Source organism: Peromyscus maniculatus, chromosome 17 (assembly GCF_049852395.1).
Source record: "Peromyscus maniculatus bairdii isolate BWxNUB_F1_BW_parent chromosome 17, HU_Pman_BW_mat_3.1, whole genome shotgun sequence".
Classification (NCBI taxonomy): Eukaryota; Metazoa; Chordata; class Mammalia; order Rodentia; family Cricetidae; genus Peromyscus; species Peromyscus maniculatus.
Window position 1 is genome coordinate 55,957,189 of NC_134868.1, and position 27,926 is coordinate 55,985,114.

At 47.5% G+C, this 27,926-nt stretch overlaps 1 protein-coding gene across 7 annotated transcripts in view; it reads right to left on the bottom strand.

The window, feature by feature from the left end:
- Window positions 1–27,926, bottom strand: part of Dlgap2 (DLG associated protein 2) — a 746,370-nt gene that overhangs the window by 13,207 nt on the left and 705,237 nt on the right. For 5 of the 7 annotated variants that reach the window (XM_042262958.2, XM_076553680.1, XM_042262959.2 and 2 more), the window contains 4 exons: window positions 13,623–13,972; window positions 12,638–12,679; window positions 5,828–5,913; window positions 4,005–4,420 (listed from right to left, as the gene is read on the bottom strand). In XM_042262958.2, the coding sequence (XP_042118892.2) occupies window positions 4,005–4,420; window positions 5,828–5,913; window positions 12,638–12,679; window positions 13,623–13,972 (894 nt within the window). The remainder of the gene's footprint in view (window positions 1–4,004; window positions 4,421–5,827; window positions 5,914–12,637; window positions 12,680–13,622; window positions 13,973–27,926) is intronic. The other 2 variants (XM_076553682.1, XM_076553683.1) reach the window with 1 other exon arrangement.

The window sequence follows — 27,926 nt, forward strand, 5'->3', positions numbered from 1 at the left end:
TGATCCCACTGTGGTATGATGTGACCACACTGGTGGTCATTTGTCCTGACTATGACAGGGCATCGGAAAACTGATCTCTAAAGGTCCCTCTGATTGCCTGGAGCTCTCAGCCTCCAACGGGGGAATGCTCCAGTGAGCAGATGTTTGGGGTGGGAGGAGTCATCTAGTCAAGGAGCCCCGACACCCATCACAAGACCTGACTGTACACGTGCTTCTGTGTGTGTGGGGGTGTCTTGAGAGAGCCCCAGCTCCATGCAGTGACCAAACAAGGGATTTTTGTTTGTTTCAAAAGACTTAGTAAGTTTGGGCTTTGCTTCATATCCTTACCCATTTGGTTTAGTTAATACAAAAATACCCCCAACTCTAGTTCTCCAGCCCTTTCAGCAGCTCCTAAGTATTTCCATTTTTGTATTGAAAGTATGAGGCCTGCACGGCAGGACTTAACCCGAACCAGTCTGTGTTTGGCTCTGGCTAGCCTTTATTAGCCACACAGTGCTGAGTAAACTAGATCCATTCATTCAGTTCAGTGAACTGTGATTACAAAATTACAGTTTGGGCAAAAATTATTTCATGTAATGGAAATTTCAATATTCAGAGCTCAGAGTTTTGGCTTAATAAACCATTTAATTTAATCTTAATTTTAAAAGTGTGGAGACCAATGACTGTTGCTAAAATGAGAACTAGACTTGGAGGTTATCTTGCTTGTAAATATTGTTAGGGAAAGGTGAACTTGATTAATTCTGGGATAGTTGTATGGGCAAGTCATGCAGGTGGGAGACACAGTTAGTCATGTCATCTCTGCTCACAAGGAGACACAAGTGTCCAAGAGATTAGAATTTAGGAATGTATTAGAGTTTGCACTCCCTGTCCCCCATGCTCAAGGCTTACAGTGTTGAAGTCATGTTCAGCGGAGAAAAGAACATGTAAGTCAAAACCAATAGCTGCTATTTCAGGGTTAGGGCCATGTGATGCTCCCACCCCACCCCTGAGGGCACAAACCAATGCCCTGGCATTCTAGAAGTGCTTATAGAAGATGGGGAGGACCGTGAATGTTGCTGGTCATGAAGCTTGCCCACCTTCCCACCTTCTCTTTCTTCCCAATTCTTGTTTGCAGAGGTCTTTGTTAAGGTACCAAGGATGCGTACAACACACCAACTGTTGATCTCAGCATTCAAAGACCCAGAAATCTCCAGGGTGGTGCAAAGGCAACCCTTGAGAAACATCAGTCCCATCACGGTACTGACACTTCAGCCAGGCAGGTGTAAAGGGCAATGCTTAGAGTGGTGGTCTTTTCAGGAGCCAGGCTACAGCTTCCTGCTTCTAAGCTCCGTGTCTCTTTTGTGTCGGAGTCTCTCTCTCTCTCTCTCTCTCTCTCTCTCTCTCTCTCTCTCTCTCTCTCTCTCTGATCCCATCTGCTTTCTGGGCTCTCAGAGTATAACACCAGTCCACTTTGTCCACAAAGTCACCTAGGGGCTTCCACATGGGAAGCACCTCTTGGATCTCTGAGTTTTTGAAGTATTTTATCCATGCTTCTCTCATTGTCCTGGTGTCCTGCTCCTCCTGCCTATGGCTTCTCCTGGTTCTACTTCCCTCACCCCTACCTTCTATGCTGAAGCCTACTCATTCTTGTATCATTCTGGCCTACCAACAGTGGCTAGCCCATGTGAGTACTCAATAAACACCCAATGACCATAAACGTCACTGACAAAGAGTCTAGAAGATGACACTCAATCAAAGCCCCTTAAGTGTTAAATAGCATACTAAGAGAATGTAACCAGGAGGTAGGGGCAGTTTACTCTGATCTACAGTTGGCCGAGAGGGGCGTGCTTTCCCAGAGCCAAGGGTAGTCAGGAACATATCTCCTACACGGCACAACGGTGATGATGGATCGTATGGCCACTTCAGTTACACAGAAGCACTTTTGGGACACAACAGGAAATTCATAGTTTTCATGGATTCCCTCAGAGAGAAGAAAATTACAACCTGTGGACACGCCTCAGCCTGGACACTTTTCTTCTCAAGTCTTCATCCTTCATTTAAGAAGGAACTGACCTCCTGTCTCTGTATTATTTCCACAGCCCTGTTGCAATGACCTAGCAGCCTAGGCATTCTCCATGGACCACAGATGGTGTCTCCCAGCAGTGGTCAATCATAAAGACATATACTGTATTGGGGGTAGTGGCTCCATATTCTCTGAGACAGCAGAAGAAAGTGGACACAGTGAGGGTGTCTTCAGACACAGAGCATTGAGATTCAGAATTGTAAACATGCGATGCAGACACCCAGCATGGGGCAGGGTGGAAGGTGAGAGGGAACCCCCAGTGCCTTCCATGTTTTGCTGGTAACGTCATCTTCCATCTTGTAATGGTGAGCACTAAGACGAGTATGTGACATGGTTAGCACAGATCTTGGCAGGCAGTGCAGGTCAACAAGCATTGCCTTTAAAGAATGTCCAACCCTTGGGAAAAGTAAAGCATAGACTAAGCATGGAGAACAAAATAAGGAGGGACCTGTTATTCTACAAACAGAGCAACCACTGTTTCCACATCTGCTCGTGCAAAAGCAGATCGGACGGAACCTTGAGGAGGTACAAGAAGGGCGGAAGGTCCAAATGGTGCAATTGTCCTAGCAGGTGAGGAGATGTTCTAAAGACATGGATGCCCCTCTTTGGTTGTCAGATTAATGGACTCCAAAGAATTGAAAAAAAAAAAAATGTCCTAGGAATCCCATGATGGCAGAAAGGAAAGCCTGGAGAGCTGGCCGGAGGAGGACCTCACACACAGTTCTCACAGCCTACACGGGCACACTCACATCCTCTGGTCTTCGTTTCATCTTTTCTACGAATGTGACATTGCTACAGAAAAAGCTGAGAGAAGCCAGGAGCTCTCTCTTCTTGATTTGGCCAAATTAACGGAATCCATTTTCCTTGATCAACGTGCTTACTAACTTAAGGACGGGTGGGTTTATTAGTGTAGCTGCCTCATAACAACGTCAGGATAAAGTAGAGGTAAAACAACAGTTTCTGAATCCTGCTCTTTCTGTCCCCCCTTCTCCTTCCTTACCCCCTTTCCCTCTCTCTTCTCCCCCCCATCCCTCATTCCCTCCATGCCTTTCTCCCTCCCCATCTCATTCTTTTCCACCCCCTTCTCCTCTTCTCCCTCCTCCCTCCATCAATTTCTTTTCCTTTTCCCTTCCTCCCACCCCACCACCCAGCCTCTGGGGAACACATTTCCACCTTACATCACCTGATTCCACTTCTTGGTGGTGCATTTCTTCAAGTAAGAGAGAGGGAGGTGGAGAACGAGTCTTTAACTCTCTATGTGGAGAAGCAGGGACCTGAGAGCCTGAGGGTTTGGACAGGTCTGCACTGGGCATGCTCAGTGGAGGGTCCCATGGGTAGAGCCCTACTGCCCCTGTAGTGGGGAATTCTTGCTTAGCTTCAATGTTCCTTTAGCATAATGTTGGGGATTATAAAAATGGGACAAATAGCTGGGTGGTGGTGGTGCACGCCTTTAATCCCAGCACTCGGGAGGCAGAGCCAGGCGGATCTCTGTGAGTTCAAGGGCAGCCTGGTCTCCAAAGCGAGTTCCAGGAAAGGCACAAAGCTACACAGAGAAACCCTGTCTCGAAAAACCAAAAAAAAAAAAAAAAAAAAGGGACAAATAATAAGGATGCTGCAAATTAAGTGATCAGAGAACTGGTTAGTGGAATAAGAGGTGTAGCACACCATTAGGAGAGAGTTAGTGCAGTTAATCTCATACTCAACCCACCTAATGAAGCAAAAACCAGCCAAAGGGAGAGCATGTCCCTTGGAGCCCGAGAGCTGCCTTTCCTTTCATGGTTTATGTTGCTTCTCGGGATTGGGTGGGGGCAGCAGAGAACATTTTGTTTTCCTGGGCTCAAATGTGGAAGAGACATCTCCCTATTGATATATTGACATTTGTCCACTTGCCTCCCTGAGAAATCACCAGTCCGACATACTGTGAGGAAAGACAAACTCTTACTTTCTTCCGAGAGGTCATTCTCCTCCGCTTCTCTCTCCATCTCTTTACACCAGCCTTCCATCCTTTTCGTCTCCGTGTGCAGCAATTTCAGAAACCACGAGCCATCCCTGCGGCATGGAGACATCCTCCCGCTCTCCACTGTGTCCAGTGACGGCTCCAGCCAGGGATCGGGTGGAGGCAGGGTGGAAGTGTCCACCTGTGTCCTGTAGTCCTCCCTGTAACTGAAGAGGCCCTGCGTCCGCACAGTCCTCAGGGCCCCGTACTGGGTCGGGGTACTGGGCTCTGAATGTCGCTGGAAGGAGGATCCGAACTGCAGGCCCTTGTCCTCCATGGTGATGTGTCCAGGGAAGCCCTCCAGCTCTAGGTCAGCCTGCACAGCAGCTGTGACACTGTTCGAGCGCTTGAAACGACCGTGTCTGGAAAAGGAGGGGAGGAGAGAGAAAAGATGCGGCCTTCTTCCCAGACCTTTCACTGAACACTCCCGATCCCCAGCGCTAACACCGACTGACAAGTTCAACTCAGTGTGCTTCAGTGTCCCCGTGAGGAACACAGGGTGTGACAAATGAATGGACCCATTTACCATCCAAGTACACTGAGTGAATGAGAATGGTGTTCAATGGCTACCTTCTATCCAGCACAATGGTTCTCAACTTTCCTAATGTTGTGACCCTCTAATATAGTTCCTCATGTTGTGGTGATCCCCGCCCCCCCCCAACCATAAGATTAATTCTCGGCAACTTCATAACTGTAATTTTGCTACTGTTATGAATCATAATGTAAATATCTGCTATGCAAGATAGCTGATATGTGACTCCCCAAAGGGTCACAACCCGAGGTGGCGGGCCACTAGTCTAGTCTAGAGACATGCTATGTTTAAGAACTGCAACCTATAAACCTATATATATATATCTGTAGATCTCTAGGTTATAATCTGGATTTCTTGCCAGTTCACATCTTTCTGGTGGGGTCCTGAGACCCATCGGGGAGGACTGTCCCCAGCACAGTACCTAGGAGAGGGCACCTGAGGCTGTCAGCATAGAGCCTGGTACTCTTCTGCTGCTGTGTAGTTGGCAAGTATGTTCCTTGATACTAAGACAATCATTTTTCTGCACTGGTTCAAAATAATTCACCTAGCCAGCACAGTGGTGCACACCTTTAATCCCTGCACTTGGGAGGCAGAAGCAGGTGGGTCTCTGTGAGTTCAAGGCCAGCTCGGTCCACAAAGTGGGTTCCAGGACAGCCGGGGCTACACAGAGAAACCCTGTCTTGAAAAACCACACACACATGCACATAAAAATAATAATGTCACAGATGCACAGGTGTGTCCTATACTTTTAGGTAAAACTTGTGAAATGGAACAATTCCAGGACATGGCTGACGTCTGGCTTCCTCCTTCCCTTCTTCCTGCCTGTCTGTGTTTCTCTTTCTCCCTTATGATTTCCAGCATTAGGAGGCGAGACACACATCTGTCCTGCCTCCAGCCTGCTCTCCATTTGAGAATGGATTCTGGATAAAGGACTTTGACCTTCCAGGTCTGTGAGCTATGATGCAATTTTAATAGGTGGCAAATCACTTTGAAAAGAATTATTCCCTTCCCTCTTAGAAAGAAAAAAAAAAAAAACAAGACGTGACCCATGTTCATTCATACTTGAGCGACATAAATGGGGGAAAGCAGAAATGAATGGCCTGTCTCTGCAGGCAGCATGAATTACTGATGGCCGGTGCAGCGGGATCCGGACTCTTACAGCCCAGGATTAGCGAGCAGCTGGCTTGGGGGACACAGCCAACCTGGGGGGGGGGTCGGTGGGGGGTGGGGGAGTTACCGCTTTCCGTCTTCTACTTGTACACCAACAGAGTGGTACTCCCGTAGGCCTCTGCTCTCCGTGTCGGAATCCGTGGCTGTTTCTACCTAATTCAACACAGAACATCTCGCTTTAGACCTGAGGCGGGGGAGCTGTTCAGTGACTACATTTTTTCTTGTTCATTTGCTGTCATTAACTGTGTATTTGTTTATCAATGCAGAAATGCACTTGATCCAGTTAGAGAGAGAGAGAGAGAGAGAGAGAGAGAGAGAGAGAGAGAGAGAGAGAGAGAGAGAGAGGCGCGCATTCATTTTTGTATAATTATGTGGCTACCAGGGTTTCATTGAATTTTTACATAACTGCTTGAACTCAAGGCTGCACTTGAGTCTTTTAGACATATGCAGATAAAATTGCTTAGTTGAGCTCAGGCAAAAAAAAAAAAAAAGAAAAAATATATATAATATAAAAGTCTGCTGAGTGCATTGTCACAGGACGTGAAAGCTCTTATCACACTGTGCAGTGAAGGAGGTGAGGAGCGTGTGACCAAACGCAGCTAACAATGACAAATAAGCAGTCTCAGAGGAGTGGACCGATGGCTGCAGCCGCACACAGAACGACACAGCACGGGATGAGAGCACCTTCGGGGACGTGAGGAAGCCTTGTGGTGGCTGGGATGGCCAGCAGGCTGCTCAAGGTGACAACAGAGACAGGCGTCGTGAAGAGGATGCTCACCACGGCCCCTGTTTGCTAAGAGGTTCCCGCAAACCCACCAGGCATTTGAATGACTGTCAGCTATGGGAGGCTGTCACACAAGGGGTCCCCGTGGCAGGAATTCTGTGAGGCCAAGGCTGGTGAAGCCGTGGAGATTCTTCCAGACACCAGACAGCCTCCGCTTTACCCAAAGCATCATCTGAGGCATTGGCAGGATGGTTGAGCGCAAATCCAAATGTCATAATATAAAAACACATTTTCTTAAAAATCTAACAGTCACTACCAGGGAGTACAAAGCAGTCAGCATCTTGCCACTGTACCATGTGTTGAGGAGGAGAAACCACTGGTCCAGGGCTGACGGTGATCTGTGGCTGCTCCTCCAGGCCCCATGAGGCCAGGGGATGTAGTGGTCATGTTTGTGCATAATTTGCTTGAGTGAGTAGGAGCCAGATACTGACTCAATGTCCTAAGTTTTTATCTGTCTGTCTATCTATCTATCTATCTATCTATCTATCTATCTATCTATCTATCTATCTATCTATCTATCATCTATCTATTCGTCTACACAAAGACCCCAGTGGTGTTCCTAGAGGACCAGGAAAGGTGAGTAACTTGCCCAAGGGTACTCAGCTTATTGGAGGCAGTGCCAGGATTCCAGCCCAGGTGCCCGTGACCTCAGAGCTCTGCTCTGCACCCCTCATGGCCAAGGAAGTCTCAGAGCTCCTGCCATTTCTAATCAAAGGGTGGATTTGATTAGATTTCCTAGCCCCACGAGACAGCTTTACAAGGAGACAGATGCTGGATGAGAGAACAGTGGTGCCAGGTTCCGACAGCTGGAAGGAGGGAAGGATCAAATGCAGAAAGAACATTCTGGAATGTTCTTCCTGTTAGGGGGGTCACCCTTCTGCCTCCTATTTCTAAGTGATCATGGCCCTATTCAATTGTATGTGCCTTGCTGGCCATGCAGATTACTGGTACTTCACATGAAAGATCTTAATATAAATGAATATGTTTAAAATTCTATGTCAGGACACAGGGAGCTACCATTTATTCATTCATTTATTTTGCCAAGGGTAGAACCCAGGGGCTCTGCATACGCTAGGCAAACACTCTACTCCTGAATTCCACTCCAGTTCTGCCTTGTGTTCTGACTATCTACAATTCTATGCTGTGAATGAAACCTAATTTACTTATTTAGTCTTCAATGGGGGGATAATTTGGTTAGTTCTAGCTTTCTGACATTGTTTATGATGACTCATATAAATGTACTTGAGCAAACTTTTGAGAACATCAAAATGATGAGAACATCGTATGATGCTCTGTGGCTGTTGAGTCATTTTTACAGCTTTTGAAGATTTCACCACTTATTTTTTTGACACCATGGTCTTACTATGTCACCCAAGCTGGTCTCAAATTTAAGATTCTCTTGTCTCAGTCTCCCAAGTTCTGGCTTATGGGCATGCACCTCCACGTCTGGACTTATATTGCCAAATTTGAGAGATGAATAATGTGAGTGACATAAATTAGCATGAGTCCTCTCAGAGAGATTTTTGAAGTGGAAACAGCATACATTTTTATCATAAAAATATTGAAAATAGTTGTCTAATTTACTTCACTCCTGGGAATTCAGCTGAAAGAGATGGTGATACATTCTGACCCATGTGAGGTCTTCATCGCAGTATTATTTGTAAGGGGAAATATAGGAAAATAGAGGCTGCGAAAGGACTCTTTAGTAAATCATTATTTAGTCATGATGATGGATGTCCTGCAATTATTTAAATGATGGCTGTAAAGTTAAAAATATAAAAAATGCTTTTGATGGAGTTAGACTAAAGTGTATGGATTGGCAGGCATCACTGGCCACAGTATTAGGAGACATATGTACACACACACACACACACACACACACACACACACACACACACACACGGGGGGGGGGGGAAGAGAGAGAGAGAGATGCACACACACAGAGACATATCCTACATAGTGACCAAAGAACGATAGCCAGGCGGTGTTGGTGCACGTCTTTAATCCCAGCACTCTGGAGGCAGAGGCAGGTGGGTTTCTGAATTCAAGGCCAGCCTGGTCAACACAGAGAAACCCTGTCTTAAAAAACAAAACAAACAATCAAGGGGCTGGAGAGATGGCTCAGAGGTTAAGAGCACTGACTGCTCTTCCAAAGGTCCTGAGTTCAATTCCCAGCAACCACATGGTAGCTCACAACCATCTGTAATGAGATCTGGTGCCCTCTTCTGGCCTGCAGGGATATGTGCAGACAGAACACTGTATATATAATAAATAAATAAATCTTAAAAACAAACAAACAAAAAGAACAAGACTCCCCAAGCCCAAAAGGAACTCAACATCTGCCAACATCTGCCACCCCGGGAGGAGAAAGGCCGGGGAAGGAGAGAGCTGCTATGATCACAGTGAAGAGAAACCAAGGAGCTTCCTGAGGAAACTTGCTCACCAGTGTGGATAAATCAAAAACATGGTGCAAAACGTCTGCATAGATCCATGTCGAGAAGATCCCCCTAGGATGGAGAACTAACCCAAAGAAAGACGAATCAATAAAGCCCTTCTGAGTAAGGCTGGAGGCAGGAGCTGTATTGGGGTGGGAGTTCCCCAATTAACAGTGAAGAACACCACATAAACAATTCTGAGGTGACTGAGAGTACCTTTACACTCCTAGGAATGGCTACTTCCAGTTCTTGCAGGGCTCTATACAGAGGGAAGCAGTGAGCGGGGAGCCATGAGGCTAGGGTGAGCATGGCATCTGTGGATATGATCTGCTTGAGAAACAAGCAATTTGATGGAGATGGTCTACACGTGTCTCTGAGTATGTGCATGTATGCACACACTGTGTGGATGTCTGCAGGCCCAAGAGGAAAAGTGATAAGGCATAAGCCTAAGGAATTCTTTCCTATGCCCATGTTTTCTCTCACACCAGACCAGGTTTGGCACCAAACTGTGGCAAAGTAGTCTCAGCCTGAACTGCTGCTGGATCCTGAGGCAGAAGCCCGGAGTACACCTGAGCTCCCAACTGGAATCTTGGCTCTCCAAACAAGCTCTTTGGGCTCTATCTTGTAAGCCTTCCTCGAAGCAAGGCAGATGTATTGCTTTTGAGATTAAGCTCATGTTTCCTTCAGGGGTCCATTCTAAGTCCAGGAGCCAAACAGGATGGCTTATGGAAGAGCTTGGGGTTTCCAACATAACAACAATGGAAGCGTGTGTGTGTGTGCATGCGAGCGCGCGCCATGTGCTGAGTGGAGTGTAGGGACAGTCATCTCAGTAGGATCCCCCCCTCCCCCCACAGGAATTGTCCCAAAGGCTTCCGGCGATGCTGCTCACTGTGGCAGCTTGGGAAGCGCCTTGTGGTGATTGTTCCCGTGACAGAGATATGCCCAGGCCCACGGGAATGAAGACTTCCTACATTCTCCCAAGGTAGTTTCACAAGTACACACACCCACACAAAACGAAGACCTGTCCACAACAGACACTCCATACACTGATAAAACCGAAAACCAAACCAAACCAAACCAGACAAAAGGAAAGGGTTAAATAGGCCCTTCATGGTGAAGAGTGAGGGAGCCAGATGACAGATAGCTCCAGGTCTGATGACCTGTGAAGGCACTCCAGAGGACACAGCCTCTTCTTCTCACCCCAGGGCTGGAAAGGTCAGCTCCAGATCTGGTTTAAAGTCCAGAGCTCTGAAGAAGCGACCACATGTTCCTAAGGCTGAGTTCACTGTGTTGGGTCCAACCATCTAAGGAACAAGGAAGGGGTGTGGAGTGCATGTTTACTCTAAGCTGGGCATGAAGGGAGGATAGGGTGAGGGACGTGGCCATGGAAAGAGCACTACAGGAACCACACTGTGCAGAGCCCCGCAGGCTCCATTTAGATCCTGGAGCCTAGTCTTTAAACAGTGATCCTTTATTTTTAATTCTGTGTAAGTTTGTGTCTGTTTGTGCATGTGTGCATGAGTGCCGTGCCTGTGGAGACCAGAGGCGCTGGATCTCTTGGGGCTGTTCTAGGCTGCTGTGAGTTGTCTGACATGTTCCTATCCTCTGCAAGAACAGTGCATGCTCCTAATCACTGAGCCATCTCTCCAGGCCCCTGGATCTTAGTTTTGACTATACAGGGTCACATGATATCTGTAGACTAGGAGTGGTTACTCCAGGAGCCAATGGGTCATAATGTTCATCAGAGAGGGCGACGTTTACCAACTGTATGCTGTGTGCATTCACAGGCTCTGCCCAAGTTTCCCCAGAGAAGGAAGGCTCTGGGGATGATGGTTTAAAAGAAAATGGCCCCCAAAGGGAGTGGCACTATTAGGAGGCGTGGTCTTGTTGGAGGAAGTGTATCACTGTTGGGGTGGGCTTTGAGGTCTCTGTCCTCAAGCTTCACTGAGTGTGACAGTCAGTCGACTTCCTGCTGCCCCGAGTCAAGATGCAGGACTCTCAGCTCCTCCAGCACCATGTCTGCCTGCATACCGCCATGCTCCCCACCATGATGATAATGGACTGAACCTCTGACACTGTAAGGGAGCCACCTCTATGTTTCCTTTGTAAGAATTGCCATGGTCATGGTGTCCCTTCACAGCAATAAAACCCTAAGACACTGGGTAACTGGGCAGGGGTCTGGACCAGGCAGGAAGCAGTGCCCTTCAGAGCTGGACACCATGTGGACGGCCCTTCTCCACAAGCCAAGGACAGAGAAAGGCTGTTCCTGGGTCAGGCAGGGTGGATGATCCCAGCAGGGTACATGAGGGATGCTAAGGCAGGCTCCTCTGGTGCAGAATTACTTCCCAGTTTAGTTTCTATTCTCTGGGCACCATAGCTCTGTCAGGGCTGTGGGAGGCCACTTCCCGGGCTTCATCCATCATGGTGGCACTGCACAGCCATGTACTCTCAGGGCAAGGCACTTACCCTCCCTGGTCAACTGTTTCCTCTCCATTGGTTGGGAATAATGACACCTGGTCCACAGGGTCACTAGAGAGGATTAAGTGAGGACATGGCAGAGAGTCAGGGGCAGGCACAGGACACAAGCTTCTTCTCTATGTCCGCTTCATGCCCCCCAAGCATTGGCTTGTCTCTAGTGCCTGGATGCCTATGAAGGGTCTTTCACTTCTTTCAAAGGCTACTCCTCTGAGTCTTCACTCTTACTGGTGGAGCTGGGACCTGGCCACATCTCCTTGTTACTCTGACATTTATGTTTCTCCGACTAGATTTTGAGTTTAGCTTTTCAAAGGATTTTTATTTAGACACCTGTGAAGTTCCAGGTTCATGTAATTTTTTTTTCTTTCTCCACAGAAAAAGGAAGTCGAGTGAGTTTACCACCTGGTGTCATGGCGTTCACGCGTATCTCCACTAAGCATTCACCACCAATACAGCCAACCACTCCATACCCAACATGAACTGAGAGCTGGCTATGAGCCAGGCACTGTGCTAGGTGCTGGGGTACCGAGAGACAGGAGGCATGGGCCCAGCCTCCACAGAGCACAGTGAGGAGGACAGTGCCTGGAAACATTCACCGAGGCACAGACTTGGCCAGAGGTGTGTGTGGTCCAGCCCTGAGGAGGAGACACTGTGTGTGAGTCCAGGTGCAGGCCCAGCTAGGAGGAGCACCAGGAAGTGTTGTGTCCCTTTGGAGCATGACGATTCGTCTTTATAAGCTCCTTTTAGTTTCTCAGAGGTGGGACTTTCTCCTCAGTCCTAGGGTGGGCCGCGGATGGACAACCGTGGCAAAGAACACCAGGGAGAGTTTGAAGACCTGGTAGTGATATGTCCTGGTGTATCTGGGGAACTCTGGCTCCTTACTACAGATGTGCCTAGAGAGAGAGAGAGAGAAACGGCGAATGTCCCGCACTTTCCCTGTGTCTAGGACCCCTCAGGCTTTCAAGTTGTGTGTTTACCTGGGGTTGGGGCTGAGTTATACCTAAGGCTTGGCAGGGTTCTGTGCCACCATGTAAAGCACCCAGCAAAGTGCCTGGCACATAGAGCCAGGACAGAGAGGTGACGAGAGCAGTCATAGGAAGAATCCAAAGAAGAGAGAAGAAAAAAAAAACAAAAACAAAAACAACTTCATGCGAACTTGGATTTGGAGACGTTGGATACTTACATCTGACCTTGGGTAGGGTTGATGATCAGGGAATTCAGAATCCTAAACAAAACAACGAAGCCACAGTGTGGAGACCCGGCTCAAGGACCCAGGCCAGTGGGCTGACGCCCCCCTGGTTTCTGCCTGTCCCCCCCCAGGCCTGTATGGGGCCATTACTTCCAGCTCTGTGCACCGCCTCCTTGTAGTGTGTGTGTGTGTGTGTGTGTGTGTGTGTGTGTGTGTGTGTGTGTGTGTTTAGAATTAACCGTTATGACTTTAAAACCTGCCAGACACAGGCCGAGTGGAGGTGCAAAAAGCAAGAGGCAAATTCCGACAGCAAAGCTTGGCCTGGGCACCCAAGTCCACGAGGGCTTGGATGGAGGAGGTCACCTGAGGCCACTCGTGAGGCAGGACCCCTCCTATTCCGTGTTAAGTGTGCTTCCCTACACCCAAGCCAGGCTCCCTGAGTCAGTGGAAGAGTAGCAGGGCCAGCCAGGTGGGTAGGCCTAAGGGGACCGTGGGGCAACCTCGCAGGGTCTGAAATGGCAGGGTGTTGCTCTTATATGTAGAGGTCTCTGGGGCAGACGGCTGTGTGAGAAAGGGCCCCGCCACACGCCGCCCCAGTGGGGCACATCCTTCGCTCACCCCATAGCACCTGGATCTGTTTGCTTCATTATTCTCTACACTCCTTGAGGATTGGAAACTGAAATGTTTTCAACAGATCGCTGTGGCAGGATCCCCTCACCCCCTTTACAGGCATCTGGATAATCTATCCACATCCGCTACCTAGCCGTCAGCCCGGAGGGCCACACTTCCAGGGGTCCCTAGGTATCGGGGCATCTCCTCTCCGTGGACCCTGCTCTGGGCTCTCTCATGCTGTAGCAGGCATGGGTGGCCTCTCAGCCTTGACTAGCCTGCTTCTGTTCAGGGGCCAGACTTGGGGGCTGTGACTTGAATTTCGGCTCAGCCTACGCCGGTGCTAGAGAGGGTGGTCAGGGGAGACTACCTGGACCCCGATGGAGGAACAGCGGCTTTTGAGCAGTTCTTCAGCCTTGGACGCCAGGATCGCCTTGTCGCTGGTCCTCGTGGAGCTGCTCTGAGCGTCAGCGGCATGGCGCTGAGCGGCAGCTGTCTCCAGGGCCAGATTCAAGGCCTTGTTGCTGTCCAAACTGTCCATGGAGTTGTAGAGGCCACGGCTATCCTGGGGCCACGGGGACATCCTCTGGGCACGGCCGTCCTGGTAGGCATCCTGTGTGGATTCTGTGCTGCTCTGGGCCGTCACCGAAATCAGAGGCTTGGAGGTGGTCCGCGGGGGCACCGGGGGAGGTGTCTTCTTATAATTTGTGTAGGAGACAGCTGTAAGAGAGAGAGAGAGAAAAAAAAAAGGCTCAGTCAGTTGAATTCCTCCATGGAGCTGGTCTACAGCTCTGACATGCACGCTCCTCACAGCCCAGTTAGTCTGTTTCTGGATATCTGGCCTTAGGAAATCAGGCAAAAAAGAGGCAAGATTCTGTTGTGCTTAAAGATACCTGTATGGACATACGTAATGATAGAGAAAAATTATAAAAGTACCTAAGTATCCAGCAACACAAGTTAGAAACATGTGTGTATGTGTATGTGTGTGCCCGTGTGTCTGTGTCTGTGCAAGACAGAACAACTCTACACTACTAACGTCACAGAGGTCATGGTGTTGTGCTAAAACCCCCTTTTACCACACTAGGTGGGGGAAGCAGGCAGGGACCCACATCAGAGACAGAAATGCAGTGCACACGCAGGGAGTCCCTGGTGTGAGAAACCCATGTCAGGCAAACAGCTGAGTGACAATATCCGCCGTTTTCTCTCTTCTGATTGTGTAGTCTAGAAAGATCTTTATGATGAGTAGTTGTTACTTAACACCGACAGATGAAGTGTAGTGAGCTTATCATGGCAGCGTGTTAAAGCTGATGAGTGGGGATTTTTTTTTTAAAGAGCACTGTGGGAAGAGTCAGGATAGAAACTGGTAGAGAGATGGCTGCCACAAATCACCCTGAGCTTTGTCTGCCCCAGAGGAAATACCTGAAGTTCCTTTTCTTTTTCTTTTCTCCAAAGATCTTTTGCTCACAGGGGTTCATCATCCCTTAAGGAGAGGTATTAAACACTGAGAACATTCTTGATACCATTTTCAGATTCAGATACATACATGGTAAGATTCCTGCTCCACCCATGCTGACATCGCCCCATGGCTACCTTTCATACATACCCCAAGACTCACACTCCTCACGCTCTACTCTCTTGGCCCCAAACTGGAAGGCCCGTGCATGTGCGTGTTATTGTCTGCAGTACCATTCCCTGCCTGTGATTCACCCCGTGGGATGGCATCCCCCTTGGAGATTTTCTGGATGTCTCTTGGAATCCCAGCCCTCCCTCGCCTCACACTAAATTGGTTCTAAAGTGTGACCGAAGGAAACATCTGTGTGGTGTCTCTTTTGTGCCTCATTTCTCTGGTCGCAGAGTCTGGGGTCCATGTGACCAAGGGTCCTGGGATGGGTGGGATGTCTGGGCTTTTGAACCACTGCCCTGTCCCACATCCTCCCCAATCAGCTCTGGGAGCTTCCTGTCACACCAATGTTCTTCTCACTCTACTCCTTCTCCTTAGAATGTTTCCTTTGCTGTTTCCCGTCTCAACTCTGCCTCTGACAATGCTGTCTCCCCAGGCCTTTCCTGAGTCCCTCCACCAAAGACCAGCACCCCTCATTCATTCCCTCCTTTACTGGTGACCATTTGTTGGGGTCTGGGCTCTTTTTAGTCTTGGAAACACTGACCTTGGTTTCCTCTATGCCCCATGGGTGGAACATAATTACAGCCCAGATTTGCTGAAGATCCAATAACTTCACAGTACAGCCAAAGTCACCAAGCAGAAGACCACAGGAATCCCAGAGCTTAATTCTAAAATAGAAATGCTGTGCTCTCAATGTGGGACACAGAGAAAAGCCACATGCCTTGAAAGGTGATTTTTTTTTTTGTCTATAAAAATTTTGAGAATTGGTTTGTGCTTCTCAGATAATGAAGGTAAAAGGCAGTAGCCTCAACATTTTAAAGCTCATTCAGAACACGTTTGGGGGGACACGGGAAAAACACCACAAAAACGCAAAGTCCAGCTAGCCAACTGATTAGGCTAGAGAGGCTGGCGGCTGGAAACACACTGCTGGTGGGCATAGCCTTTGGCCTCTCTGAGTCTCCACAGGGTATGTGTGGTCCAGGAGAGTAGAGAAGGTGTAGGAAGGTGTGATCGGGTCCCGCTTCAGAGGTCACCCTGAAAAGGAAGGTCACCCACTCAAGCACACATAAGAAGAGACTTGGGTGAGCCGGGCTCTTCCCCATGGATTCATGGGGCTCGGTCACTGGCAGTTTCTGGGAGGAAGACTCCAGCATTTGTCAGGGGTTGGAGCAGAAACAAGCTGCTGGGCTAGCTGCTGGACTCTGAGAGCCCTATTCGGAAGCCTTAGACATCAGGCTCTATAACTGCTCTGGCATTGGTGTGCCTTGCCTGGGCTCTGGTCTCTGATCAGATTTAAGCTGGGTTAGAAGAAGGCAGGCGTGCACAGGTAGTGACCTGTCAGAAAGGGACTGGCCCAACTAGTAGGACACTTGGGGACTAGGCCAGGCTCCTCCTTTCATGAATATACAAGGGCACAGAACACATCTGCCAGCTACCACAGTCTCTCACTTGTGAACTTGAGTGGGATTTGGGTTCAGCGGATCTATGGAGAGGCAGGGCCACTGCCCTGTTGCCAGCTCACTTCGTGTGGGTCAGGGAAGGCCCAGAAGTTCTTGGTCAAGGTGCAAACAAACAAGGCCCTGTCCGCATGGAGCTTTCTGGATGGGTCTCCCACCCTTCCATGCTGGAAGAACGTATGTGCACAGATGTGGTGTGTCTGTCATACCTTTCCATCAGGTGACCTTGGGAGAGTCTGGTGATGCTTCTGAGGATAGAGATGGGGGGCTCTGGCATCTCTTAGATAGAGCCTACTGATACTTCTGAATACCTTGGGTATTTGGATCTACCCCACCATGGGGACTTCTTCAATCCAAATGTCAACAGTGATGAGGCTGAGGACCCCAGAGGAACCAATCACTCTGTCTTTCTACATGACTCTTGTGTTCTGAGGTCAAGTGTAGGGACACATGTGTACAGGCAAATCACACTGCCTCCTGGCTCTCAGCTTGGTTTACAATGGTCAGCATAGGTCTTTCCAAGTGTGAGCAGACTGGACTGGAGCACATTCATGCATCCTTGGAGGCCACAGTCCATTTAGAGCCTTCTTTTCATTATGCCCTTGATAGCTTTGTAGTTTATTTATCAAGGACACAAACACTACTTGCTCACACTCACAGGAGAAGTGGCAGGTCCACCTTGGAAGAGCACTTAGAGCAGTGATCCTCAACTTTCCTACAGCTGTGACCCTTTCCTACAGCGCCTCATGTTATTTATGGTGACCCCCAACCATACAATTATTTTCCTGGCTAGTTCATAACTGCAATTTTGATACTGTTGTGAATTGTAATGTAAATATTGTTTGGAGACAGAGTTATGCCAAGGGGATCATGACCCACAGGTTGAGAACCACTGACTTAAGCGTGTCCACATAAAGCACTGGGAACTAAGTAGCCATCTCCATGCCACCCCCTTTGATGTGGTTTGTGTTGTAGGAGGAGAGTTGATCCTTTCTGGGTGCATTTCTGTCTTGCTTGATCTCATGTCCCCACAGATGCTGATGGTGAAGAACACAGAATCATGAAGCATCAGGAATTGGCATGTAGGGCTGGTGAGAAGTCTCAGGGAGTAAACCACCTGCCATACAAACATGAGAACCTGCCTAATCCCCTAGGACCATCTAGACAAAAATCCAGGTACAGGGGATCATGCCTATAATCCTAGAACCTGGGAGGTGTAGCTACGAATCTTGGGGTCTAGTCAAATCAATGAGCTCCAGATTCAGTCAGAGATCCTGTCTCTAAAAATACAGTGAGTTGAGGAAGGCACTTACTTGCCTTCTTGTTTCCACATGGCTCCAAATCCACATGTGTATGCACATGGACACACACATGTACACATGGACAAACACATGAACACACACATGTGTATACACACGGACACACACATGCACACACGGACACACACACACTGTGCATATCAACACGGTTAAATGTTTGTGTCTGTCCTATAATAGTTACATTTATCTTCACACATGCTGGAGAATATCAAACCTCCTATCAGGCGAACTCCAAGAAAACGAAAGTTGCTTGCAGTCGGCCTTTCTAGGAAATTTGAGGAAACACTCAAATTCTACTTCATACCAATCCGAGAAAGCACCCCATACCCCAGCTCACAATGCAGAACCCACTGTGTGTGCTTAAGTAAAAACCAACATCGGAAAAACAGAACCACCAAAACTTGGTTGCTTCATGGCCCTTTAGCAAATCGGTAACATAATTATGGGGACTCTTAGGACAGACCTTAGAGAGCCCAGAGAAAGCAGGCACATGCCTTCCCACTGGTGACACACTGACTGCAGGGTAAAGATAGGAATCTTGAACCTGGCCCTGTAGAAGAGGAGCCACGTAGCATATGGGGCTAATGAATTAGCGGGCATCTCTCCCTGCTGAACCCGGAGAAGGGGCTGCTATGCTCTAGCAGGGAGGCAGGGGCGGCGACCTTTCCTGAGTGACAAGAAAAAAAAAAATAGCCTGGCAGCTTTCCGAGCTGTGTCTGTGCGCTGAAAGTCTGTGTGTCCCGGACTCAGGCTGGGACACAATGCCTGGGTAGAGGGGCAGAGATCATGTCTACCTGGGGCCGGTAACACAGTGTCAGGGGATAGCCTTGACTGGTTACAGTCAGAACATTTGAAGAGACGGCCTTCTTACTGCAGCAGTACAATGCATTACTTCAGCTACCATATTTTCCTATTAAACCTTTTTAAAAGTGAATCCAAACGCATGCGTTTTTAATTGCTAGAAAGTACTGCAGCAAAACCATATAATTACTAATTTTCACAGTCAATCTATACCTGAGTGCTTTTTCAACCTGCCTGAGACCATAGATGCCATCCCTGTGACATCCACAGACCCAGGTGAAGGGCCCAGAGACGCCTGAAATCTTTGAGGTTTATACAACAGGCCCAGACAAAAATGTCACAGACATCACATGTGGGAATTACGCTGTTGATTTCAGGAAACATTTTTGTAGGGCCCACGACCCTTCTGCTTTGATACAGTTTAAAATGTTTATTATTTTGATACCTTGAATTAATTAATTATTATAATTGTTCAGCATTTTGAGAATGACACGTTGTTTAATATCTGAGATTCACCTCCATGTAGTCACAATGGTAGAATGAGGACAAAAGACAAGTTATGACTGTTAGGCCAAAGCTGAGCCACCCTTCAAGTACGCTGTATACACATACCACCTTCAGCAAGGCAAGCTTCATGCACCTCCTTGCCCGTGCTGTGAGGAATAACTACACCATCCTTTCTACAGACATGAGATTATGTGGTCTTGCGGCCTTGGAGAAATTATCCCCTTTCATCTCTGTGCTTGCCTATGTTACTGTTAAGCACTCAGAAGACCATTGTTATTCCATGGTCACCTAATGCCTCTCATGATCCATATTCCTCAAGTGAGCAGGAAGAATAAATACCATGGCAACCTGGAGCTTGGTCTAAGTCCTTTACTTCTTCAGAGATTGCTATCAAGTTACTACATGTGTATTTATGAAATTCAATCATAAGAAAGAAAATTCTATCCATGCTACTAATGGGATACTTCCAAACACACACAACATGGCTCCCGAAGAACACCCTCAACACACACAGCATGCTTCCACTGGGGATAACCTCATACCAATGTGGCTCCACTTGGGATGCTCACACACATGCAGTGTGGCCACATTAGAGACGCCAGCATGCACAATCTGACTCCACTTGGCACACCTATGCATAACAGTGTGACTCTCTCCATGCTTACAAGCATAACTTCGCATTGGATTAACCAAGGTCTGGGAGGAGAGTTGAATCAACCCCCTTTGTTGGAAAGAAGTTAATCTGAATGAAATGGAACTAATGGCCCCATTCTCTTTTCCTATAACAGTGCCATATCCTAGCTTTCTAAGTTTATTTAACTATCAATCTATACCCAGACTCCAGGAGACCACTTCTGAATTCAAATCCAGAATGCCATTTGCAAGCCAGTTCTGGTGGTCTGTGGTGTGAAGCACAAATATATAATCAATGCAGAGCATATTCTGAATGGCAGGCATCACCATTCTGTCTGGATGTACACACCATCCTGTGAGTCACAGCACTTCCTTAATTAGATCTTTAAGTATAGCAGCATAAAAAGAATTACAGTAATCAAGCCCAAGACTGCCTAGATGAGAAGAGGAACTGGAGAAACCAAACTTTGAAGGGAAAAAAATTGACATAAAAGATTATAGACATTTTGACACTTTAATTAATGTTAGTCTCAAAACATAAGTATAAATCAACCAAGACATTGAAATCACTTCCCACAGGCATTTACACAATGGTTCTCCCTAAAGTTTTAAAACAATTATATGGCCACACAAGTTTTGGGGCCACACTGAGGGTTAGCAGCTAAGATGCCTGTTTAGAATGTGCTAATTAGCAAGAAATTATAGTGTAACCGGTGCTCGGCATCTCCCAGATTGGGAAATGAGGCGATGGCAGCTGCTTTACTGTTGAGACACTTCCTGTTTGCGTTTTAACTATCTGCAAATCAATCACACCACACAGAAAAGGCTTGGACGGGAATCTGTGATGTGAAGAACCAAGCAATTTTACTTTTAGTGTACAGAATCCACTAAGGGCCAGGTAACCCAGAAGGGACTTCACCAGCATCGCTGGCCAGCAAGGAACTTTGTAATGAGACCATTGCGCAAGAGAAGTTAAAATTGAACAAGCCACATACACTGTCTCCCTTCCAAACCTACAGAGGGATGAAGGTCATGGGTACAGACTAGAATGGGTAACACAGTGAGACTGTTTCAAAGAACCAAGGATGTTGAACAGTGGTAGTCGCATGGAAGGTCCTGGGGCTGATCCTCAGTGCTCACAAAGACCTTAAGCTTATATGGGAACATGTGAGAAAATAAACCCAGGTATAACCCACAGGTTGATAACCGTGACACATTAGGTGACAGCTGGGGTGGGGGCGTGGACTGTGTTGGTGACAAGTTTTGAACTGTGTGGTGGTCAATAGCCCTGCCATTTGTCTCACGGTGTGTATCGATGTGCACACACCTTAGTTTCACTCAGACCCTTAATATGAATGGAGTCTCTATTTGAGTGATTCTGGAATCCTATTTGTCTCATGGGAGTTTTGAGGGAAGGCTACTTCTGTGTGGATCTTTGCTGATTTCAACTCACAGGTGCTACTGACCTGCAGAGGCAAGTGTATCTAGATATTAATGTCTCTTAATTAAGGAAGAGGTGACACTCTACAGAATTCATGAACAATAAAGCAAATGCGTCTTGCATGGGCAGATCCAGTGCATACCTGACTTCCTGATGTTTCAGAGCAAAATCAACATTACCAAATAATGTCTGTTTGGAGGCCCGAAGCAAACACCAAGGACTGCATAGTCATAATTCCAAGGTGACTAGAATGGAAAGGAAGATACAGATATTGATTCTCCCTACGGCACAGGCAAGTGTTGATTAGTCTTCTGCCTCATTGAGACTGTCTGGGCAGACAGCCGATGTCAGCTGTGACAACAAATCAGTGTCCTTGGAGTGTGGTCCTCCGAGAATCTTCAAGGCCTGGGTGAATCAATACATGCCATCACTTTGAGATGGCCAAGCATGGCCGTCCAGTGGTCTGGAGGCCCACAGCTGTTAAGAGAATGAGGGTGCAGGTGTTGGAAGGCAGCTGACTTTAGACATCACAGGTATCATGGCTGCAGACACCTCACTGTGAAAGGTGAAGGGTCATGGCTCTCTTGCTGTATCCCACATGAAGTGCTAAGACAAACTCCGTGCAGATCTGGAGCATCCTCACAATAGATACTTTCTGTACCTTCCAGCTGTTCCTTGGCAATGGAAGTTTATAGGCTTAAAATTCTCTGCTCACTATGGCACCATGAAAAAAAAAAACCCAGGGCTTTTCACAGGATAGGCAGGTTCATCACACTCTCAGTCTCTATAAAGTCCAGCTCCTCCCTGGCCCAGGCAAAGGGGACTTGGGCAGAAGATGGAGTCCTGGAGACAGTGACTCATCATGGCTCTGCTTGGTATGGAACCTGGAGGCATGATGTATGGGCCAAAGTGGCAATTTGCTGTGCAGTCAAAGGGGCTCTTGGTGCTGTCTGCCAGCTGGCTCTCCTTATGTCGCAAATGTTATTCTTTATTTAAGAAAATCTGCCTCTAACCCCAGGGTATATAGAAACAAAGATGCGAATTCATAATGAACTATAAAGAATTTCTACAGAAGCCCACACACAGGAGTAGCTTACCCATAGCTAATCAGTCCACAAATCCCAACATATAAGGGCAGTCTACTGTATGCTGGGTGCTATAGACAGAATAAGACACTAGGTCTTCCTTTCTCTTGCTTCTCCTTACCTCCCATCCTCTTTATTTAGAAAACTTATCCTTAAAACCCACAGTACCTGCAGCTTATGCAAGTCTACACAGAGATGGAGAAATCCCATTCATTCATTCTTCATTCACACATTAATTTATTCACTATTTCATTAAGTAAATACACAAAAATTTAGTACATTGCTATAATATGCTACATGCTATTTCAGGTACTATGAATGTTGTTGCAAGAAACATCCTTGCCTCACAATGCTCAAATTCTAGTGGAGGAGAGAGAAGGTTAATAAAGAGGGTTAGTGAACTGTCTGTCCTAGGCTGAAGGACACATTGGAGAGTCCAAATGCTACTGCACCAAACCCTTGGCAGGCATAGGGCATGTGGCACCTTGCTGTCTTCCCTGCTAAGTAAGGGTCTGACTTACTGCCCAGTCAGTCCTAGATGAATAGAATTATTAAAGAAAGAAAGAAAGACACATGCTTTTCCCAGTTCCAAAGCTACTTGCCAGTGAAGACGTGATGAAGGAAACCACTTAGTTCCCAAGGCAAAAAGGGAATTAATTACCGAGCAGATGGCTCTACAACATGAGCTGGGTAGGCATGTTGGCTTTATGCCATGGCTTTATGAAGAGTTATGTTCCACATGAAATTTAGGGACTAATAAACATCTGGCCAGATGTGGTGCTAGCTTGTTTTGAGGTAGTCACACCCTGGAAAGCATCTCATCTTTTTCCTTTCTTACAAAACAAGTTTACTTCTGATAAGCACCAATCCAGACAGGGAATGGCAACAGAGCTCTCTCTATAGCTGGGATTTGTCTTGCAAAGCGGGTATCATTCCATGCTACTTGACACAGGAAAGACTTCATTTTTAGGAGTTGTATGCATGTATTAGTGGGCATAGAGAAGAAAAGCCACATATCCAAGCACCTGGTGGCCAGACAATGGCTCCAAAGGTTGTGGCAGGACATTTTCCAGAAGAGCTGTTTGCCCTGGGGACCACGTGTCTACTCCTGCTGCATCTACAATTGGGGACAGCGTGATGGAGCTCCTATTTGTATTCATCATGTTTATCTGGGATGGGCTCAGTCCCGAATACATCTAGGAAAGACAGAGATCCTATCAAGTCCTTATATGGAGCAAATGCTGGGTCTCTGAATGATCTGTGGGTTCTGGATACCCGTGAGAATGTGGCCACATGTGGATGTGCGGAGTATCTGGGAAGATGGGGCCACAGAACTAACGAGACCATGACTTTCAGCCACATTCTCTTGTCCTTCAGCAACTCTGGCTTCTTCAACACTGGCATGTCCTCAAAATGTTCCAAGAGTGTCCAGTCCCAAAGGTTTGTGAGGGGGATTTTCTGAGGTATTCATGATTCACAGCACCAGCAATAGGGGTCATGGCCTTGCTGGTTTGCCCTGGGCATCTTTCTAAAAGCATCCAGTGTTGCACCCCTAATGACCTACCATGCCTACTAAGTCCCAACAGCAAAGAAAATAAACCTCGGAGGAGCCTCACAAACGTAGGCCTGCTTTACTGCCTTAGGATTTCTATGGCAATGATAAGACACCATGACCAAAAGCAACTTGGAGAAAAGGGTTCATTTCATCTTACAGCTTGCAGTTCATTATCCGGGAAAGTCAGGGCAGGAACTCCAGGCAGGAACTGAACCAGATACTATGGACGAGTACCATTTTACTCCTCCCCAATGCTTGCTCAGTCTGCATTCTTCTGTACTTGGCACCACCCATAGTGAGCTGGACTCTCCCACATCAATAAGCAATCAAGAAAACGCACCACGACCTTGTTCACAGGTCAACACAGTGGGGACATTTTCTCAATTGACGTTCCCTCTTCCCAAAGGACTCTAGCTGGTGTCAAGCTGACACAGAACTTGCCAGGACATCTACAGAAAGGGGCTGGGAGGGAACACTTGTGTTCTTACAGTTAAAAAATCCACGATCTCAGCTCACCCTAAAAATATGCATAAGCAAAAAGAATTTTGACCACATTGTGAGTCCTAGAGCAATTTGTAACAATTGACATTAATTAGAAGAAAAGATTAAATGTCAGCCAGCAAGCATTCATATAGATGTTTCTGAAGGTAATGATTATTAATATATTTGTACATGTCTGCAGCTTCCAGATCTGTCTCAAATCTCATTTGGTTTCCTTTCATTCCATAGAACATCCTTGCAATATCTTATGGACATTAGGTACTAGGTAAATATTTGTAAATTTGATTCAATCAACTGTATGATTGATTAGAATGGCAGTGAAGCAATGACCTGCTATAAATCAACACAATGAAAAAGAAAATGTCAGCTCTCACTAGAGAAAGCGAGGAAAGCACACACTGGCATTTACAAACTCAGATGAGCGAGCTTGCTCATTTTTGTGGGCTGGGGCTTTCCTCCTGGATCTCAGCACCCCTTGTGGGTACCTGCATCAGCCAGGACCAGTTAGGTGCCTTGGATGCTCTTATTTATGGCTGGGACAACACTCATATGACTGATCAGTTCATTTTCCTTTCTTTTTTATTTTATTTTACAATACCATTCAGTTCTACATATCAGCCATGGGTTCCCCTATTCTCCCCCCTCCCACTACCTCCCCTTACTCCCAGCCCACCCCCCATTCCCACCTCCTCCAGGGCAAAGCCTCCCCCGAGGACTGCAATCAACCTGGTAGACTCAGTCCAGGCAGGTCCAGTCCCTTCCTCCCAGTCTGAGCCAAGTGTCCCTGCATAAAGACCTATATGGCAACATCAGAACCTAGTGGTTTATTTTTCTTTATTGCTTTTCTTACTCGGCACAAAAAATAAGCACATAAATGGACGGCTATACAGAGGTGTTATGAATATTCTTAGTGATGATTCCCTGATGCTTTTTCAAAGCTTCCCTAGCACTTGTGTTGAAAAGACACACTGTGCTACTCTGAGGTGACTCGGTCAAGGTGGAATAAATCGGAAGGCTCACTCTAACAAGGGCTGCTTCCCACGTGCCCACACACACCCCTTTCTACATAACTGCTTTCTCGCTTTGTCTTGCTGCCACCTTTTCTGTCATCAGGAAATATCAACCGTGGCACACATTTTACAACTCGAGTCCCTAAAACTGTTCACCAAGTCACCATGCATTGCTCAGCACTCTATGCATCTGGCGTTTCAAAGGGACTGAAAGACAAATTTCAGAGTAATCAGCCTCATTCAGCTCTTGCATCAGTCTTGGAAATACTAAGTTGGCTTGAGAGAGTCTGTCTTAGCTCAGTACTCTGACTGCCGTCAATAACAGCTGATACTCACAGAGCGTCGGGTCTGACATTCCCCATGGCTGTCAAATGCAAAAGGAAGTTATTATGGGTTTTTGTTATATTAATGTTTTTATTGAGACATGGTTTCAATGGAGTCAACAATCTTCTTACTTCAGTCTCCCACGAGATGGCACATGCCACCACATCTAGCTTAAAATGTTTTTGAAGCATTTGCTTAACTTTTAAACAAACATCTTTTGTTTTAAAGAAAAGCAGTTCAATCCAATTAAGTTCAGGCCTCTAAATAATTAGTACCTTTCCAGAGCATACACATGACATTTTGAAGGGTCTGAGGCAATGGTTTTGCAGCAAGGAGGCTACTATGAAATCTGCATCAAAACTCAACTCTGAGTCAAGAGTTAGAGTGGGCTGCTGTTCTGGGAAAATCCCTGCCTTTGACCTTTATGCTTTTGTGTGTCCCCGTGGAGTTGTACCTACCTCCCTCACCAACCTTCCCATGTCAAGTGGGATCAGGGGCTCCTCGTCAGTGTGCTCTTTTTCTGGGAAAGATGATGTCTGTCCTGGTGAAGATCACCTGATCTTTGGTGAGAATGCAAGGTTCAGTGGAGAGGGGAGAGACGTAGAGGGGGGAGGTGCAGAAAGAGGGGTCACAGAGGGAGGAGGCACGGGGGGAGGAGTCACGGATGGAGGAATCATGGAGGGAGGAGTCACGGAGGGAGGAGTCATGGAGGGAGGAGGTACAGAGGGAGGAGTCAGAGGGAGGAGGCACAGAGGGAGAGTCAGAGGGAGGAGGCACAGAGGGAGAGTCAGAGGGAGGAAACACAGAGGGAGGAGTCAGAGGGAGGAGGCATGGAGGGAGGAGGTACAGAAGGAGGAAACACAGAGGGAGGAGTCAGAGAGGGAGGAGTCAGAGAGGGAGGAGTCAGAGGGAGGAAGCACAGAGGGAGGAGTCAGAGGGAGGAGGCATGGAGGGAGGAGTCAGAGGGAGGAGTCATGGAGGGAGGAGTCAGAGGGAGGAGGTACAGAGGGAAGAGTCAGAGGGAGGAGGCATGGAGGGAGGAGTCAGAGGGAGGAGGTACAGAGGGAAGAGTCAGAGGGAGGAGGCATGGAGGGAGGAGTCAGAGGGAGGAGGTACAGAGGGAAGAGTCAGAGGGAGGAGGCATGGAGGGAGGAGGCACAGAGGGAGGAAACACAGAGGGAGGAGTCAGAGGGAGGAAACACAGAGGGAGGAGTCAGAGGGAGGAGGCATAGAGGGAGGAAGCATAGAGGGAGGAGTCAGAGGGAGGAGGCATAGAGGGAGGAGGCACAGAGGGAGGAGTCAGAGGGAAGGGATCTTGTGGACAATGAAGCAGGCTGGGAAAGGCTGCAGTGGAGCTCCTGTGTCTGGGTACAGCCCATGCAGACACAGTAGACTCACAGGGTCCCATGCAGAAGGAGGCACTGAGAGCCTAGGAAGGCTGCTGTGGCCAGTGGGCTAGAACAGGAGGTCTCCTTCGGCCTGGAGGCCTCCTGGGGCTCTCAGTGATGATGTCATCCTACATTCACCTGGGATGATGGATGCTGAGTTTCTTCTGGGGCTCAGAATGGGAATCAGGTGACTTATAGAAAATAGTCCTACACTGTTTCTTGAACATCATTGTCTCAGAGGGTAAAGTCATAGTCCTTACAAAGAGAGTCTCTAAAGAGAACAGCACACCTCGAGGTCTGAGACAACCACGAAGGACAGTGGAGTTTAAATACTTAAACACAGAGGGACCCACAGACAGTGTAAATCTTGGTGTAAGTGTCATTATACATAAATTTTCTTGTCAGTCACTCATCTTGCATCGTATGGGTATCAAGAGGAGTTAGTATACATCTATGCATCTTTAGAGATGTCTTTAGCACAGTAATGGCCTGCTTAGTGCTATGAGAGATGCTACCCCCCCCCCCCCCATTGATAAGGCCTGTGGCTGTGGGATGGATCATCCACCAGCCTGTGAACTCAGTATTGTTCAGTAATCAGAATGGGACACATTTTCTAAGTGGCCTCATAAAGCCTTGTAGATGGAGGCTGGATCCACAGCTGCTGGTATCTATAGCCAGCTGCTGGTATCTATAGCCAGCTCCTCACTATGGCATCCTCACCAGAAGCCAAATCCTGCCTTTGCACACCCAGGCACTTTATAGAAGGTGCCCTGAGACCTGGACACACACGGTATGTGTCCAGAGCTGAAGGACCTTGAGATGAACTCACACCAGTCTTGGTCATTCTATTCCAACACCCTTAGACTCTAGCAACTTTTTGTACAAATGCAACATGCTCCAGTCCTTAGTCCCATCCTTCAAATGCTTGGATAACCCTACAAATGCATCAAGATGGTGTTTATGTGCAGGAAAACGTGAATGACTTGAAAACAAGATTACACGGAAATGTAATGATTAAAATGTTTAAATTTC